Below are 18,154 nucleotides of genomic sequence, written 5' to 3' on the forward strand. Positions count from 1 at the left end.
TGGGAGCAGGGCTTCAGCTCTCCAGGGATTTCCTTAGCACAGGGTTTGCCTAAGCACCGCCCTTACCCTCCACCTGCTCAATTTCACTGCCATTCAGTGGACAGTCTCACAAAAAATGGGGGGGGGGGGGCTAAAAAATTTGGTTAAAAGGAAACTAAATTAGGCTTGTACTCTTATGGATAAAATTGCATTTTTTAGGAGTTCCCATTGTGGCGCAGTGGAAACAAATCAGACTAGTATCTGTGATGATGTGGGTTTGATCCCTGGCCTTGCTCAGTGGGTCGGGGATCCACCATTGCTATGGCTGTGGTGTAGGCCGGCAGCTGTAGCTCCGATTCAACCCCTAGCCTGGAAACTTCCATGTGCTGCAGATGCGGCCCTAAAAAGACCAAAAAAGAAAAAAAGTCACTCCAATTGGATGATCTGAAAATGAGAGGGGTGGATGCTGACTTGGAAAAGTCTGTTCTGATGTTGCAGCAATTTCCCGCTTTGTCTGCTTTCACGTCGACATCTAGGAAGCTCTCACTGCTAGTAACTCCAGGTGGAAACCAAGCTTGTACAAGGAGAACTAGCCCCCCGCGCCCCCCGCCCCGTGAGCCTGGGCTGAGCGTCCTGGTTTACAGCATTGTGGCATCTGCACCCATGGTGGTGGTTTTGGTAAAAATACCCTGAGATCTGCTTTCTCAGAAAGATGAAATCAGGTGTAGTTGAAACTGAGAGCCCCCCCCGCCGCCCCGCGTGAGCACGGACATGGAGGGAGCCTCCGCAGAGTAAGCGGAGGGGCTTTTGTGAAGATAAGCAGAGAAAGAGACCCCGTTGGGCACAGCAGCGGGGCCAGCAGCTCTTTACACTCAGCGGGAAAAAGCCGCGACACCCAGTTAATAATTTATCTTTTATTCAAATTGTTGAATACTTTATATTACAGTAAATTTGATTGAAAAAAATGAGGAAAGAAATCAATTTTTAAAAATACACTCATGTTGAAATCAAATAAGCCAGCCAAACGGAGTACAAACCAAGGAACCTTGCAGGCTGGTTTGCTTTCCAGGCTATGAATACCACTGAGTCTATATACAACTCTATAATGCGAGAGAAGTCGTTCACTAAACACTTCAAGAAAGGAGCCAACAGCCGGAGGGCAGCGGTCTACCCTCCGGGCCTGCACACTGAGAGGCCGACCTTGGCCGCCCCCCAGCAGGAATCCAAGTGCAACGCTAGGGGTGAGATTCTGGCCCACTGGCTTTCATGCAATTTCCCAAGTCACGTACTGTGCAAATTAAGGCTTCTTATAGGTCGAATGGTTGATAAACGCTTTTTTTTTTTTTTTTCTTAAAAAAATAAGCACAGTAAAGGTGGCATCATGAGAACCTGAAGAGGTGAGACCTATACCCCAAGTCTGGAAAAAAGTTATTTTCTCTGACGTCTCAACTCCATTCACACAGACACACACACACACACGCACACACACACACAAATCAATCTTTGGGTGGGTTGTCTGACTTCACCAGCTGGCGAAAGAAATACTGATAAATGTGCTCTGTGCACCTAGGATTGAAGACGTCATGCAAAAAGCTGCAGCCGTTACTGCTAGAGGCAGAGAGCGGGCGGCCCCTCCGCGGCCCAGGCACTCCGGACCCACGCGTGGCAGTGCACGCGCGCGCGGTCCCGTAGGAAACAGGAAGCAAAGGGGAGGAGAGACGGGGGGCGGGGTCTAACTTAGAGGCGACACCGTGGACCAGTTCAGCATCTCATGTGAAACCATCCCTGCGCCCCAACGGCTGCCCCGCGGAGCCGGGATGGACAGGCAGTCACCGCGCGGGCCGGCGGGCACACTGCTGGGGGCGCGGGTGGGGGGTGGGGGGTTGCTGTTGTTTCTTTTTCGCAAACCTGAGTAATTGTCAAAAGTCAATAAATAGGAGGAGAGAATTAAATGCTAAAAATATAATGATCAAATACCCTACAGGGCCTTAAGCAGCAAGGGTTTTTTCCTCAGACGCAGCCCTCGTCTGGAGATGCGTCGGCCCGGGCGCTCCTTCCGCGAGGACCTGGGACAGAGCCCGGGCCCCGTCCTCCGGCAGCCGGGCCTCATCCCAGCGAGGGCTGCGGGCGACCCAGCCCGAGGGCGGCGCCCCCGCCTCGCCCTCTCCCCCATCGCCCACACTCTTCCCTTTTGACAGTTTTCGTTGAAGGCAAAGATGACAGAAGCATCACCGAGTCCGAGTCCGATTTGGTTGCAGGCGCCGGTGGCGCTGCCGCGCCCGCCCCGCAGGCACCGGGTCTAGATGTGCAGGAGGTCCTCGTCGCTGTCGTCGTGGAAGGAGTTGACGGCCTTGTTATGCGCGGCCCTGGGCCTCCCCCTCCGGGGCTGCTCCTCCAGCACCAGCCCCACCCTGTCGTCCGCTCGCTCCCGAAGCACCTGCCTCTGCGGGGGCCTCATCGGGTGCGCGCCTTCGTCCCCAGGCCCCCTGCCCGGGTGCACTTTCACCTCCGGGATGGTCAGGACCTCGTCCTCGCTGTCCTGGTCGTCCCCGCGCAGGGAGCTGAGGGCCTCGGCCTTCACGGACTTGGTGGTGATGTGGCCGTTCTCCTGCGCCTCCTTCCCGGGCCTCGGCGTCGGCAGCTGGATCTCTTCCATCAGCCACTCGGTTTCGTTCTCATCCGCCTCTTCCTCCTTGTTCACCTGCGGGGACACAGCACAGACCTGGTCCGGCGCCTCTGTGCCCCTCCCACCACGGTCCACCCAGAGGCGGGGGCCCGGAGGCCCCATCCTGCCCACGGCAGCCACCCCAAGTCTGGTCCCTGACCGCAGAGAAGAAGGTGAGGGCTGGCGGCTGCTGGCTCCTGCTGGGACCCAACTAAGACAGACGCTGTCACGGGGCAGGAAGAGGGGCCAGGGACAAGCGGTCAGGGACAGGTTCCCTCCAGCTTCAGCTGCCCTCGGGGGGGTGGGGGCCGGTAAGGGGAGCTACATGGTGAAGTCCAGACTGGGGCAAGCTTTTACAAAGCACTTGCCAGTACATATCAGGAGCCATGAGTGTGTTAAGCCCTCTGGCCTAAACGATGCTGCTCTTCCATAAATTTCTGTGAAGGAAAATCATCCTGACGCCAGAAGCACAGAAGTTTTCCTGATCATGTCTAGAGTTGCCAGGAGGAGTTCCCGCTGTGGCTCAGCAGGTTAAGAGCCCAACATGGTGTCCCTGAGGATGCAGGTTTGATCCCTGGCCTGGCTCAGTAGGTTAAGGATCCAGTGTTGCTGCGAGCCCTCGGGGGGGGGGGGGGGGGGGGGGTTCCCTGAGCAGGCCTGACCCACCACCCTTGTGCCCGGCAGCTGGCGGCCAGCCAGACACACAGTAGGGACAGGCCCAGGAGCTGAGGGTGCTGCCAGAGGTGGTGTAAGTCATAGATGCACCTTGGATCCAACATGCCTGTGGCACAGGCCTCAGCTGAAGCTCTGATTCAACCCCTGGCCCAGAAACTTCCATATGCCACATATGCGGCGGTTAAAAAAAAAAAAAAGCCAAAAAGTAGAAGCAACGTAAATGTTGACGGCACTAAGGACAGCTGCAATCCCTGTGAGAAAAACTTGAAGAAGGAAGCGACAAAACGTGTCTGGGTTAAGAGCAGCGGTGCGGTTTCCCTCTGTCCTTGTCACACTGCCCGTGACGATGGCTTCCACGTCGTCACTGTGTGACCGACACCAGGACGACAGCTCGAGATTATGTGTGTGTGCGTGTGAGCGGGCATGAGTGCGTGTGGTGAGAGCACACGCGTGTCACTGGTATGCTGGGGCATGGACAGGAGGGACAGTCCCCGGGGCCCCGGCAGGGAGTTACCTTGGAGTATTTGTAGGACACGTTGGCGCCTCTCCTACAGCAGCTGGTGAGCCTGCTCATCACCGCCTCCCTGGAAGGAGACCCCAGTTACTCCAGGGTGCAGCCCCCCTGCAACCCGGGCACCCAAGTACTGCTAACAAGAGGCTACGCCCCCACAATCCTGTCCCCCCCTCAACCCATGACAGCAGGGCTGTAAACCAGGTCAGTGGAAAGAACGTTCTACAATCAGACAGATGCAGATTCAAATCTTGCCTCCCATCTTTGTGGGGTAACAAGGGCCCGAGAGAGTCACCCCGCGTTTACGCTTGGGCTCTTTCACATGTGAATACAATGAGCCACCTGCCACCTGGGGCTGTGCTGAGCCGACTGGGCCAAGGGACGAGCCCAAGGCTGGCTCCCGCCCAGACTTCTAGCCCTAACCCCACCGGCCTCTTAGGGCCAAGGATGGCCGTGGTTAGCAGTTCTCGACCCATCTCTCATTTGCCTCTGGCTCATCAGGCAGGAGAGAGAGGCGGCAGGGGGCCCCGGAGCTGGTCCTCCCCCACCCTCGGGCAGGGCTGATCACACACAAGCCAGGGGCCTCATTCGCATATGACGTGAGGCCCACCAGACACTCCCAGCAGCTGTGGGTGACGAGTCCTTTCACCAGCAAGGGGAGCCCTAATAAAGGCACCCCTTTAAGGGGCAGAGGGGCAGCTGATGAAGGAGGTCCGCTCGTGGAGGGTGTTTAACTCTGCCCATCCCTGGGCACCTGCAGGGAGCAACGTCCTGGGGACCGGCGGGCCAGGCCGAGGCCCCAGAGCAAGTGCCAGGTGACTGACAAGGCCCAGGGCTCTGGTCGGACAGGACCCCTGGTCACAGAGCACAGACGCTCACAACACACAGCTCTGAAGACCCCCTTCAGACCCCTTCCAGTCTTAAGGTTGCACTCGACCACTCTGGCTGTTGATGATGGGCCCAGGTGCGACTCTGGACCACCGGCCGGTGCCGCCCCGCCCCCGCCGGCCCCCTCCTTACCGGCGCTCCTTCTTGTAAAGCAGCAGGGTGAGCAGGCAGCCGGTGAGGGCCACCAGCAGCAGGCTAAGGATCGCCCCGACGGCCTGGCTGCGCTCCGAGAGCCCCTTGTGCTCCGGCTCGTCGTCCCCGGTGTTCTTCCCGAAGCCCGCCCTGCGGGAAGGCAACACTGCTCAGCCACCGCCCGGCAAAGCCACACGGCGAAGCCAGAGCTGCCTCACCCTCGCTGAGAAGGAGATTAGGGCGGGAGCACGGGAAGTGGATGGCAGGACTGAGAAAAGCCGGCTGGGGGCAGAGCCACCCCTGGTGCTGGCTCAACCTGTCGCGGGGCTCTGGCGGCACAGAGGCGCTTCTGGGCAGAGACTCGGACCTGCTGGCTGCCCTCGTCTTGGGGACCCCGGCTCTCTTCTCCAGGAGGAAGCTCAGGTGAGCTCCTCTCTCTCAACAACTCATCCTGGGACACGGCCTCCACCTCCCAGATGCCACCGGGCCCGGCACAGACCCCCTGACCCCACCGGGTCCTGCTAAGACCCAGGAGGCAGGGCCAGGGGCCCTCACAGCAGCTGTCCAATCAGCCAAGATGCCACAATCCCCACCTGCGTATGCGGGAAGCAGTGTTTCCACAACATTAAACGTTCAAGGAAAGCAGCGCAAGTGATGAATAAAAAACCAAAAACCGAGTGACGGCCTCCTTTCTGCTCAGGGGACCAGACATTCGCATGTGTGATGACTTGAGAGCCCTCATCTCTCTGGCTCTCGGTCACAGAATCACAACAGGAAGCGTTCCCCTACACGAGAAGGCAGAGGGCAGCAACAGGAGATGCCTGGACAGCTTGGGGTAAGAAGGGACCCCAACAGGCCACAGGAAAAGCGAAGCTGGTGCCGACGGCTCAGGCTATTAATTCAGAAAAGCATTTAACTCAAATAACCGGGTCAGAGGCAACTGATGGCTTGACCACGCAAGGATGAGTGCTCTGATCAAACTTCAGTGTGAGCAAATAACCTTGTCCCCAAACACCCATAGGACAAGAAACAACCACGCCACAGGCAGGTCTGAGATGGCTAGAGACGCCGAGGCCAGCGAGGGCCGCTCAGGGTGCACCCAGGGGCTGGAGGTCAGAGATGTTCGCCCAGGTCTAAGTATGTTTTAAGTTCTATTTTTGGCTTCTTCTGTGAGCCACAAATTACTTAGAAGTGTGTACATCCGTTTCTAAATGTATTATTCAGTTAATTTCTTATAATTGGTTCTTAACTGCATCTTGTATGTTGCTTGGTTGTGTTTTGTTTTTTAGCCGTATGCTTGCATGTGGAAGTTCCCAGGCCAGGGACTGAACTTGCACCTCAACTGTGACCAGAGCCACAGCACTGACAATGAGCCACCAGGGAACTCTATCGCATATGCTGTTTATATGGCACCAACACTTAGGAATTTCTTAAGACTTGCCTTACACTCATGTTCCTAGAACTTTTTAAGACAAAGCTGACTCTCTTGTGGTGGTGGTGGTGGGGGGGTGGTGGATACTAGCCTACAAGAAAAAGAATCGGCTTTGTCCTAAATTGTCCAGGAGCGTGGATGTAAGGCAGTTTCAGATGTAAAAGATGGATCTGGAAGTTCCCCCCTTTGCCCCTACCATTGTTCTCGGCTCTCTCCAGGACCCCTTATCCAGGAAAGGAAGGAAACGATCATATGGCAAGAATTCGGTTTTCTCCTGATCTTAAAGTCTTAGGACAGAGGATGAAAAACTTCTGAAAGATTGTGGCCAGCAAAGACAGAAGTATAGACCAGTGGAACAGGACAGAAAGCTCAGAATTAAACCCACGCACCTCCAGTCAATGCCTCTATGACAAAGGAGGCAAGAATATACAACGGAGAAAAGACAGCCCCTTCAATAAGTGGTGCTGGGAAAACTGGACAGTCACATGTAAAAGAATGAAATTAGAACACTCCCTAACCCCATACACAAAAATAAACTCCAAATGGATTAAAGACCTAGATGTAAGACCGGATACTATAAAATTCTTAGAGGAAAACATAAACCAAACACTCTCCGACATAAACGACAGCAACGTCTTCTCAGATCCACCTCTTAAGCTAATGACAGTAAAAACAAAAATAAACAAATGGGACTTAAGTGAACTTCAAAGTTTCTGCACAGCAAAGGAAACCCTAAACCAAACGAGAAGACAACCAGCAGAATGGGAGAAAATCTTTGCAAAGGGATCGACTGACAAGGGATTCATCTCCAAAATTTATAAACACCTACTACCGCTCAACACCAGAAAAACAAACGACCCCATCCAAAAATGGGCAGAAGATCTAAACAGACAGTTCAGCAGGATGACATACGGATGGCCAAAAAACACATAATGACCCCATCCAAAAATGGGCAGAAGATCTAAATAGTTCAGCAAAGATGACATACAGATGCCCAAAAAACACATGAAAAGATGTTCAGCATCACTCAGTATTAGAGAAATCAAGTCAAAACCACTCTGAGGTACCACCTTACACCAGCCAGAATGGCCATCATCCAAAAGTCTACAAACAGTAAGTGCTGGAGAGGGTGTGGAGAAAAAGGAACCCTCGTACACTGTTGGTGGGATTGTAAACTGGTGCAACCACTGTGGAAAGCCATATGGAGATTCCTCAGAAAACTAAACATAGAACCACCATTTCATCCAGCAATCCCACTCCTGGGCATCTACCCAGAGAAAACCATGACTCGCAAAGACACATGTACTCCAGTGTTCACTGCAGCACTATTTACAACAGCTAAGACAGGAAAACAACCTAAATGTCCATCGACAGAGGAGTGGATCCAGAAGATGTGGTACATATACACGATGGAATATTACTCAGCCATTAAAAGGAGTGAAATACCAGCATTTGCAGCAACATGGATGGACCTAGAAATTATTCTGCTAAGTGAATTCAGCCAGACACTGAGACACCAACATCCAATGCTATCACTGACACGTGGAATCTGAAAAAGGACACAATGAACTTCTTTGCAGAACAGATGCTGATTCTCAGACTTTGAAAAACTTAGGGTTTCCAAATGAGACAGGTGGGGGGATGCACTGAGGGTTTGGGATGGAAATGCTGTAACATTTGGTTGTAATGATTGTTGTACACCTATAAATGTAATAAAATTCATTAGGTACTAAAAAAAATTAAAATTAAAATTAAAATAAAAATGGTGATGGCACCAGGAGAAAAAAAAAAAAAAAAAAAAGATCGTGGCCAAGATAACAGAAGGAAGAGAAATCCAAGAGGAAAGCAATTTCCAGCTTTGTCCTGGATGGGGTCCCCGCGTGTGACGGCGTAGCCGGGCCGAGGAACCAGGCCCCAGGTGTGAGAAGACGACCACCGCCCTGCTCTTGCCAGACGGTCCCCGGTGCAAAACGTACTCCCCGCACTTCCCAGGGAAACATGGCCTGATTTCCAAGGTCTGCAGAACCAGCTTTTCGTTTACTCAAAAGTAGAGAGCACTTTGCTGGAGTCAAAGTGACATGGACTGCGTAGTCATTTGTACCAGAACACAAAGAAAAGACGTGCCAGGGTAGAGACCCAGCATCACCTCCAGGAGCCGAGGGCAAAGGGCACTGGGAGAGGAAAGCGTGGAGGTGCCAGGGGTCTAAGGAAGGCAGACAGTGCAGCTGGGAGAGCAGGTGGGGTGGCAGCGTCCCAGAGGGGCGGGAGCGGTGTGCTCCGACGTGGGGTTTACCCTCTACCTCTCCCCATTTTCCGTGCAGGTTTGCACGTGTCTGCAGTAAAGCCCAGGAACAGGACACAGACTCGCCCTGGGCTGAACGCTGAGCGAGGAGGTGGGGCGCAGCTGGGACACTTGCTGCCCACCCAAAGCGGCACGTGCCCTCCCGCAAGGTCCTGCCGGCGCCAGGGCCCCCACTTACTCCAGAGGACACACGGCGGAGGTGTACCAGGAGAAGAGGTACTGGCAGTCGGCGGTCTCGTGGCTGAACTCCGGGCTGCCGTCCTTCACCAGCGGGTCGCAGTGGAAGAAGATGGTGGAGGAGACGGACTTGGTCTTGTCTTTCCCACACTTGGAGGACGAGGCAAACACCACATCCAGATCGCCGTCTGTCAGGAAGGCGGGCACACACACAAGCACAGCCCCGTTAGCCCTGACGTCTCGAGGGCGGGCCACGTTTATCTTTTCGCAGCCTGTGCAAAGTCTGCAGAGACTAGAATCAGACGTGAGGGTCCTTCATCAAATGTCCCAGATGGGCTGGTCACAGGCCTCTGGACACGCGTCACGGCGCCCTGGCCCTCAGGCAGGATGTGGGACAGACGGGAACCCTGCCCCAAAGAGGCCCGGCCTTCGTCCTCAGCTAACGCTGTGACCTGGAGTGGGGGCTGGCCACGCGGGGCCAGTTCAGCTGGAGATGACCAACCAACCAACTAAGCACCAACCACCAGAGGCGTTTCTGCGGGAAGGCCCCTAGAAAGGCAGCACGGTGCCCGGGGGAGCTCGTGGGTAACCTGACGGTTGCATCATGGGTACATGTGACTGGAGTCCCAAAATCTTCCGGGCCGTGTGCAAAAGAGCTTGGACCTTCCTCTGCATGACAGGGGGCCTTGGAAGGTTTTAAAGCAACCCTTCAGTCAGTCGACAAACATTCACCACTTACTATGGGGCCAGGCCCCGAGGACAACCCCTGCAGACAGAGCCCCAGCCAGCCAAGGCGCTGTCCAAGCATCTGACTTGGAATGACTGGAAGACGAGGGACCTGTGGATTTGCTCGTGACAGGGACGCATGCAAGTGAGTCAGCGGATCCAGCCGATCGCTGCCAGGCCCTGCGGGCACTAAGGGTGGAGGCTGGCTCGGCTCCTGAGCTCGGCGCTGCTGCTTCCGGGCTCCGCCCATCTGGGGAGCAGCGGCCCCACCCCTCGGGGAACCCCTCCGGGGCCCTTGGACAACAAAGTCGGCTGATTTTGCAAACACGTTTAACTTTTCAAAAAGCAAGTGCACTCACCTGGTTCAAAAATCAAATCATGAAATGGTATGTAGTGAAAAGCTAGCTGTTTAAAACAAAAACACAGGCGCTGCCTCCTGGAAATACTCTTTCAAGGTCAAGAAGAAAGTAGGAAAGAAACAGGCGAGAGAGATTAAACGTACAAAAGCTTCCAGTTGCCAAATGCATGAGTCACGGCGCCTTCGCGTGTGGGGAACAGGGTGAATAGTTATGGACTAATCCTGGCGTGGTGACAGGTGCTAACCAGACCAAAAATGATCATTTTGAAATGTACAGAAACCTTGAATCACTGTGAAGTGTAAGAGGAACTCACGGTGTTGTGGGTCAGAGTTCAAAAACAAACATACTCACAGAGAAAGAGAAATTCATGGTTACCGGACGTAGAAGGTGGCAAAAGATACAAACTTCCATCTGTAAGTACCAAGGATGCCACGTACCCCAAGGATGCCATGTACACCAAGGGTGTCACATATCTCAAGGATGCCATGTACCACATGCTGAACATAATAAACACTGCCCTACGTTATACATGAGCAGTTAAAAGAGTGAATCCTGGAGTTCCCCTCGTGGCTCAGTGGTTAACGAACCCGACTAGGAACCATGAGGTTGCGGGTTCGACCCCTGGCCTCGCTCAGTGGGTTAAGGATCTGGCGTTGCTGTGGCCCTGGTGTAGGCCGGCGGCTACAGCTCTGATTAGACCCCTAGCCTGGGAACCTCCATATGCTGGGGGAAGCGGCCCTAGAAAAGGCAAAAAGACAAAAATAAATAAATAAAAATTAAAAAAATATAAATGAGTGAATCCTAAGGGTTCTCAGCACAAGAAAAAAATTTTTTTCTATTTAATTTTGCGTCTGTGTGAGATGCTGGATGTTCACTCAGCTTATCGTGATAATCCCTTCGTGAGGTATGTAAGCCGAACCATGACTTAATGGACGCCTTAAACCTGGACAGAGCTGTAGGTCAGTTACACCTCAACACAACTGGAAGAAGAAGAGAAAAGAAGGAACCACGGACAAAGCTCCAGCAGCGCAGAGTAACGCTTCCCCCACGCCCGCCCTGAAGGCGCGGGCCGGGTCCGTCTCTCTCTCTCCCTCTCATCCTTTTGACAAACGGGAAAGCTCTACCTTCTTTCGTAGCAGCTGAAGTTTCAAAATGCAGAAGCATCGTGGCCAAAGCCAAGTCACACACACACTTTCCCTCCCCACCTCTGGGCTGGTTTGTTCAGGAGGTAAAACACCCTCCAGGGAAAGGCTCACCATCCACCCGCCGTCCAGCCCCTCTGACAACCGTGTGTCAGACACACAATCACGTGGGAGCTTTGTGAGGAAACCCGACCGGGCGGCCGAGGGGCGTCTGCTGCTGAAAGTGTGAAGGTCTTGAGGACGTGAGACGCGGCACTCGGGTGGAGAGAATCACCTTGAAGGTAGTACTTGGTTTTGTCCGAGGTTCCGACCTTCCTGCTGAAGTGCTGGTCGTTGGGCTTCACCTGGCAGATGCTGGCCCCGGTGCAGGCCGGGTGGGTGGCGCTCGTGATGGACGACAGCTGGATCTCGTACAGGTACTTGTCGCCATTCGCTCTCATGTCCCCCGAGGCGCTGAATCGCCTGAAGAGACAGGCGAGGTGGCGGTGACTCAGGGCTCCTTCAGGAGACCCTGAGCTGGGAACCGGGCAGGGCTACGGGACGCCCCCCCCCACCCCCACCCCCGCCGGCGGGAAGGTTCCCAGGGCAGCACCCGTCCTGCTACCCACCCCTCTGGGCTCCAAGCTCAATCGCCTCGTTCTCAGAGGTACTGCGCCCGCCTGCCCCTGCCCGCGTGGCCTCAGACCCCGAGACCTGCCCCAGGGACACTGCTGCGCAATGTTTCATGCCGAGATGTTTTTCCCCACAAACCCTGAAGGTTCCTTATCAGAAACTGTTTCAAAAGGTTCCAGCTCTGACCTTGGGGCTCATCACCAAGTGATGAGGGGAGAGGGGAGAGGGGTGACCTTATTTTTACACCTAAGAGAATTGCCCGTCTTGGGTGTTAAACTCAATAGCTGAGACACACGTTCCCCGTGTGAGCAAACTACGATGACTGCCTGGAAAGAGCAACCAAAGCACGCGGGCCCGTGTGTCTCAGCCCCACGGGGAGAGAGCTGACTGCGTGCCAGCGCCCAGCAGGAGAATGTCCCCCTTACTTAAAATAAATGTCCCCGAGGCTGAAGCTCTGGCCGTTGGCGGGGTTGGTGAAGGTCCCGTTCACCATCTGCACCTCCTGGGGCTTCACGGCGCAGGCCGCCCGCGAGTCCCAGCGGAAGTGGTAGGTGCAGCTGTCAACGTCGAACCTGCAGGCAGCACAGAGGCCACGGTCACCGCCCCCGACCTGCACAGCGTCCCACGCGGAAGACGCAGCCTGGCCCTCAGGGCCCCCGGAAGGCTCCCCCCCCCCCCCCGCCCCCAGCCCTGGTGAGGGGCAGGCGGTCCAGCCAGGACAGCTGCTTCGTCTGCTTTTCTCAACTCCACCATCTGGACCAGCCACCATGGCCACCGTGTGCAAAGGCAGGCAAAGCGCTTACAAGTTACTTCTAAAGTTTGGAAACAGCGCCACATCTAAAAGCTGGGGACATTTGCTCCTAGGTTTCCGAACGGCTGCTTTACAAGCGTCTCAGACTCTTCAAGTGATCCAATCCTCTGCTAACACCCGGGTCTCCCCTTTCTAAGCCCTGCTTCCAGGAGTCGGTTTGTTCACAAGCAGCAGTTGACACGCTCCCTCTGGGTCAAAGGCCCGCTCACCCCGCGCCAGCACCGGGGGCGGAATTTCCAGGATAACCCAGGAGTGGCCCAGGAGGCGCCCGCCGGCCGGTGGGTCCCAGACAGGCTGCTTGAGCAGCCAACCAAGGCCCTTCAGTCTCGTGCACGCTCCAGCCCCCAACCCGGGGAGCCCTGGGCAGGGGAGCCCGGCACACGGTGCACAGCTGCCCCACCCAGCCGCCAGTCTCCTCCCCGTCGTGGAAACCCCATCACATCTCTGCTGCACTCACGCCCAACCCCGAGTGGGAACCGAGGGTCCCGACCCGCCCTGTGCAGCTGCCCTGGGGACCCCGACGCCCGCACCTGCTGAACGAAGGTCTGCCCACCGTTTTGGCACAGGTCAGCTCGATGACGGTGGACGCCGTCTTATTCCCACCACACTGATGGCCTTTTGAGTAAGTTACGACGACTCTGTCACCTGAAACACACGACTCAGCAGTGTTACTTCCAGTGCGTCACGGAAACCGGGGTGTGTCGGAAATCAAAATCCGTGTCAAGAACGAGTGCCCGTTGGAGTTCCTGTTGCTGCTCAGCAGAAACGAACCCACCTAGTATCCATGGGATGAAGGTTTGATCCCTAGCCTTGTTCAGGGGGATAAGGATCCAGTGCGGCTGTGGCCTAGGCCGGCAGCTGCAGCTCCAATTCAACCCCTAGCCTCACAGCAGTGACAATGCTGGACTCTTAACCCACTGGGCCACCAGGCAACTCCTCCCTGTGGTTTAATCACAAGTCGGGGGCCCTACTCCAGCCTAACAGGCAAAGTGAATGATTTTTCTTCTCTGTCTCCCAACACACCCTGACTGTTCCTAAACTGAGAACGTCTCTCCCTTTTCGTAAAGAAAGGATATTTCACTCCCATTGAACAACCAATTGCAAGATGAATTTTCTAATGAAACCACTTAAAAAAGCTTCATTATGTGTTTCCAAATTATTATTATTATTGTTATTATCTTTTTTGTCTTTTTAGGGCCGCACCAGCGGCATATGGAGGTTCCCAGGCTAGGGGTCGAATCGAATCAGAGCTACAGTTGCCGGCCTACACCACAGCCACAGCAATTCCAGATCAGAGCTGCATCTGTGACCTACACCACAGCTCATGGCAACACTGGATCCTTAATCCACTGAGTGAGGCCAGAGATCAAACCTGCATCCTCATGGTTCCTAGTCGGATTCGTTTCCACTGCGCCATGACAGGAACTCCACGTTTCCAAATTATTAAGATTATTACGAAGAAAACGTATCCCCAACCATCTTTACCAGGTTGTCGTGTCACCATGTGGCTTTCCGGATGCACATGTACCTGGGTCACTCAGGTACTTGGCCCACAGCTGGAGCAGGGACTCGGGACCCCCACACACCCTGCCCTTCTCCTGGGGACCAGCACCCTCCCGAGACCACCAGCAGACTGCCGACCCGCGCTCTCGCCCACAGTCTCGGGAGGTCACAGAGCAGAACCGGCCAAGTGCCCGGGAACAGAATCTGGAAGTTTCACCCCAAACCAGTGCTGACCCGCCTCCACGAGAGACCCCTTCACCTTCCCAGCTCAGACACGACACCTGTGACCACGTGACACGGGTCCAGGCCTTACCGATGACGTCCAGCTTCTGTGTGTGAACAAGCCCCAACACCTGGACGTCACCCGATGGGTTCTTCTTGCAGACGCTGGCCCTGTCCGAGCAGTCAAGGGGCCCTTTGTATATCCTCTGACACAAATTGAGGTAGTACCTGCAGAAGGACACAGAGAGCTGAGGTCAGGTCTGTCCCGATGCACTGGGGGCAGGGCTGGCCATCCTTTCAGAAAAGGGTGATGGCTAAGATTGGCAGCACCTCTGGACAGAGCACTGAAACAGATCCCCAGACAGAGGCGGCCAGGTGGCCAGCTGCTGAGGAAAGGGGCCCATCAGGCAAGCAGGCAGATCCTCAGATGTGCATGGCTTAGAGTCTGAACAGGCAGCGGCTCACGCCCTGGGGGGCCTGAACCTTACTACTAAGGCCGCTCAGCTTCCCCAAGCCCACGCTCCTGCTCTGCGGTGAGGACCGAAGGATGCCGGGGTGCTGGGAGGAGGGCTCCATGCATGGAGCAGCCGGCACAGCCTAGGGAGTGGACAGCACAGAGCCGGGAGACGAAACGCCCCCCACGGACCCAGCCACGGGCAGCTGCCCCTCCCACGTATAAACCCCATCGAGATCACTGCCACCAGGCCGACAGCTGGGCACCAGGCTCTTTTGGTTCTAAAGGTTCCACTTCTGCTCACCTCTGCTTCCAAACCACCTGCCAGGCCAGCAGACACCTGGGGGGCACTCCCGGGACACAGAGGCTCTCCGGCCACCCAAAGCGTCTCCCACTTTTGGAGTCTAGGATGCAGCCCCGAGAGCCCGGCCCCATCGGGAGGGCCAGGCCCTGCTTCCCAAGAGCAAGGGGGCAGAGGGAGGCACTCACGAGGCCCCGTCGTGGACAAAGAACCAGGACCCGGTGAGTGAGGACAGCAGCCGCAGGTCGTAGGTTCTGTGTTTCTGGACAAATTTGCACTCCATCTTCTTCGGGGGGCAGACGACTTTGGTCTTCCACTCAAATGTCACCTCGCACCCACGAACTTCGCTGAAGACCTGGGGCCGCCCCACGTCGGCGTCCTCGTCGCACTTGAAGATGACAGCCGACGTCCGGTGGCTGTTTGCTGGGGGCAGCAGCGGGGACTGTCAGACCCCAGCCTGCCCCACACTCGTCCTTGGCCTCCCCCTGCCCCGTGTCAGCACCATGTGACCCTGTCCGCCCCGGGGCCACTCGCACGTGGCGCGGTGTCTCACTCACACACGTCTAACCCTAAGAGACCAGGTTCCTGCAAGGCCCGAGGTCTCCATCTCTGCTTCCGGCTTCCCTTTATCTTCCCCTCTTGCTCCCTGTTAGGGCCGCACGTGAGGCATGCGGGGTTCCCAGGCCAGTGGCTGAATGGGAGTCCCAGTTCCCAGGCTGACAGCCATGCAGGATTCTTTTTTTTTTTCTTTTTTTTTAATTTTAAGGGCCACACCCATGGCATGTGAAACCATGTGGGATTCCTGACCCGCTGAGCCACCACGAGAACGCCCCCCCCCTTCGGTCCTTAACCCACAGCACCAGCCCGATTCTCGGGAGACAGGTAGTCTGTATGTGATCACTGCATGAGTGGTAACAAAAAATTAAAAGAGTAACAAGATACCTGTCATTACCTAGAAAGATGCCATCCAACAACCTAGGAGAAAGGTCCTGTCCTAATAAGCCTCAAAACACAACTACGGGAACACCCTGTACGTTTCACGTTCTACTTCTTTACAGCACCAAGACACCTCATGACTATTTACAAAAGCAAAGTCGTTGCCCCTGCGTTTACCCCGTCGCCTGCCCTGCAAACGCGTATCAGTCTGTGCCACACGCGTCACGAGGACTTTCCTGCATGTTGTGTTGTCTCCCACACAGCATCAGCAGGGGCCCCGGTCCGGCTGGCCGTGCCCCCCAGCCCTAGGCCCGGGCCCACCGCAGAGCAGCGGTCAGGAACGGGCCCTGCCATCTGGACAACCCCCTCCCCACCCTGCAGGCCCCGGGCGGTGGTACATTCGCAGAGTGTGAACGCGAACCACTACTGGTGCTGAAAACTGATGCATGGACACAGGAGCCCCCGAGCGGGGGTGGGGGGGCCGCCGAGCTGACTATCCACACGCGCCCACCGCCCCGCTCTGTTGAGCCCCGGTCATGGTCAGGCAACGCGTTCCAGGGAGCAATGAAAACCGGGCTCTCTTTACGGAAAAGAGCCAGGCGAGTGGCGGTGACACGCGACAGCACTGCGGCCACTAACTCAGACCTCCACGAAGGTGTGTGCACGCAACAGGCCTCCCCAGATGCCGGGCTGGTGCTGGACCAGGCCCAGGGACAGCGCGGTCTATACTCACAGTGTCTGCAGAAGCCCCACTCGTGGTCTCTGTCGTAGTCGGCGGTGGTGGCGCACCAGAGCCTGGCCCTGCCCTCCAGCACGCACTCCTCGTAGCTCTTCCCGTTGAGCATGAAGGGGAACACACACGGCTCGCCTTCTTCCGTTTCTGGAAAGAAGAAGAAATCTGTGTGACCCCGACGATCAGCAGTGCATTGGCTGCGCCCTGCAGTCACCGGGACTAACGTGGGGACACCAGGCCTTCCGGACACACCGTGACAAGCAGTTCTCGGGCCTGAGCGCCCACACCCGGGGCTGCTGGGATAGATGTCACGGCGCCCATGCCAAGGCCCCCGGCTCACCGGAGCCCCGTTCCCCAGTTGTCTCCCCGCTGCCAGGTCTACTCTCAGGTTTACCAGAAATGGGAAACTCACCCGCTGCAGACTTACCTGGAGGGCAGTTATCCCCATTGGCGTAACTTAAAATGACGGCCTCGTCCTGGTGCCTGTAATCCAGCTTCATGGATGCCAGGCGCCCAAAAGATGCCCCCCTGCTCCCGGACAGCAGACAGACGCCCCCGTCCTTGCAGCCTCCTTGGTCCAGGCCCGCGGCCACAGCGCACACCCCCACGCTGTAGGTGCGCGAGTCTCGAGTCACCTGGAGAGAGGGCACCACTGCGGCTGTGACAAGGTCCCCAGGTGGAGGGGCCAGCACAGTGGGGGGCTCGTGCCAGAGAGTGGGGGCTGCGTCCTCGGGCTGTGAGGGGGAACCTCGGCTCGGCTCCTTCTCTGGGGCCCTGACCTCCCTCCAGCGGGAGATGCCCGGTCCACTCTGCACCCGTCCCCCCAGCCCAGGCCCAGCCTTCTGGCGGCAGCACGCACTGCTGGCCGTGTCCCTGCAGGCCCGTGGCAGGGAGCCAGCTGCGACCTCAGACCCCCTTCCTGAACCCTAGTCTCTCCCTTGTAACCTGGGAGGGCTGAGGACTCAGTACCTGGGTACCGAGTGGCCATGACCTAATGACATGCATACTGCACCTCCCTGTCCCCACCCTCTGCAGGCTCACACCTGCCACATACCTTTCAGAAGGGCCAGTGCCCAGGGGAGCTCTCTGAACAGGAGCTACCTCTCACCACCTGCCGGCCTCTGGGCGGCACTGGATCTCATGGGCCTGGTCCACGGCCCCGTGACGGTTACGTCTCCGTCACAGAGATGTGGCCATGCCTCGTGGACATAACCAACAGTCCAGGACCTTCAGGCTGAGGCCAGACCAGCCCCCCAACACCCAGCTGTGCCCAAAGGCAGGGGCAACCTGCCAGATCCCTCCACGCACCACTGCGGTCAGCGCAAGCCAAAGGGAGGACCCCACTAGACCAGGCCCTGCCCGCTATGGGCACCTGGGCACACGCACGATCCTGAACAGCCTCCACGCTCCGTCTGTGACATGGAGAGCCCCGCCCTCACCGGGCATTAAATGCACACAAAGCCCTAAAGAACAATCCCTCCAACTACTCAGGTAGCGCCTCACACCTGTCAAAATGGCAGTCACCCACAAGCGAACAAATAACAAACGCTGGAGAGGGTGTGGAGAAAAGGGCGTGCAACCTGGAACAGGCACC

At 56.4% G+C, this 18,154-nt stretch overlaps 1 protein-coding gene across 1 annotated transcript in view; it reads right to left on the reverse strand.

The window, feature by feature from the left end:
- Positions 1-878: 878 nt before the first annotated feature.
- IGF2R (insulin like growth factor 2 receptor) overlaps positions 879-18,154 on the reverse strand; it is a 104,966-nt gene continuing 87,690 nt past the window's right edge. The window contains exons 38-48 of the mRNA XM_047769801.1: positions 16,988-17,195; positions 16,561-16,707; positions 15,080-15,314; positions 14,228-14,364; positions 12,942-13,056; positions 12,026-12,172; positions 11,263-11,450; positions 8,763-8,949; positions 4,851-5,000; positions 3,834-3,903; positions 879-2,680 (exon numbers count right to left, since the gene is read on the reverse strand). Coding sequence (XP_047625757.1) covers positions 2,279-2,680; positions 3,834-3,903; positions 4,851-5,000; positions 8,763-8,949; positions 11,263-11,450; positions 12,026-12,172; positions 12,942-13,056; positions 14,228-14,364; positions 15,080-15,314; positions 16,561-16,707; positions 16,988-17,195 — 1,986 coding nt within the window. The 3' untranslated portion in view covers positions 879-2,278. The remainder of the gene's footprint in view (positions 2,681-3,833; positions 3,904-4,850; positions 5,001-8,762; positions 8,950-11,262; positions 11,451-12,025; positions 12,173-12,941; positions 13,057-14,227; positions 14,365-15,079; positions 15,315-16,560; positions 16,708-16,987; positions 17,196-18,154) is intronic.

The sequence above is a fragment of the Phacochoerus africanus genome, chromosome 2, assembly GCF_016906955.1.
Source record: "Phacochoerus africanus isolate WHEZ1 chromosome 2, ROS_Pafr_v1, whole genome shotgun sequence".
NCBI lineage: Eukaryota > Metazoa > Chordata > Mammalia > Artiodactyla > Suidae > Phacochoerus > Phacochoerus africanus.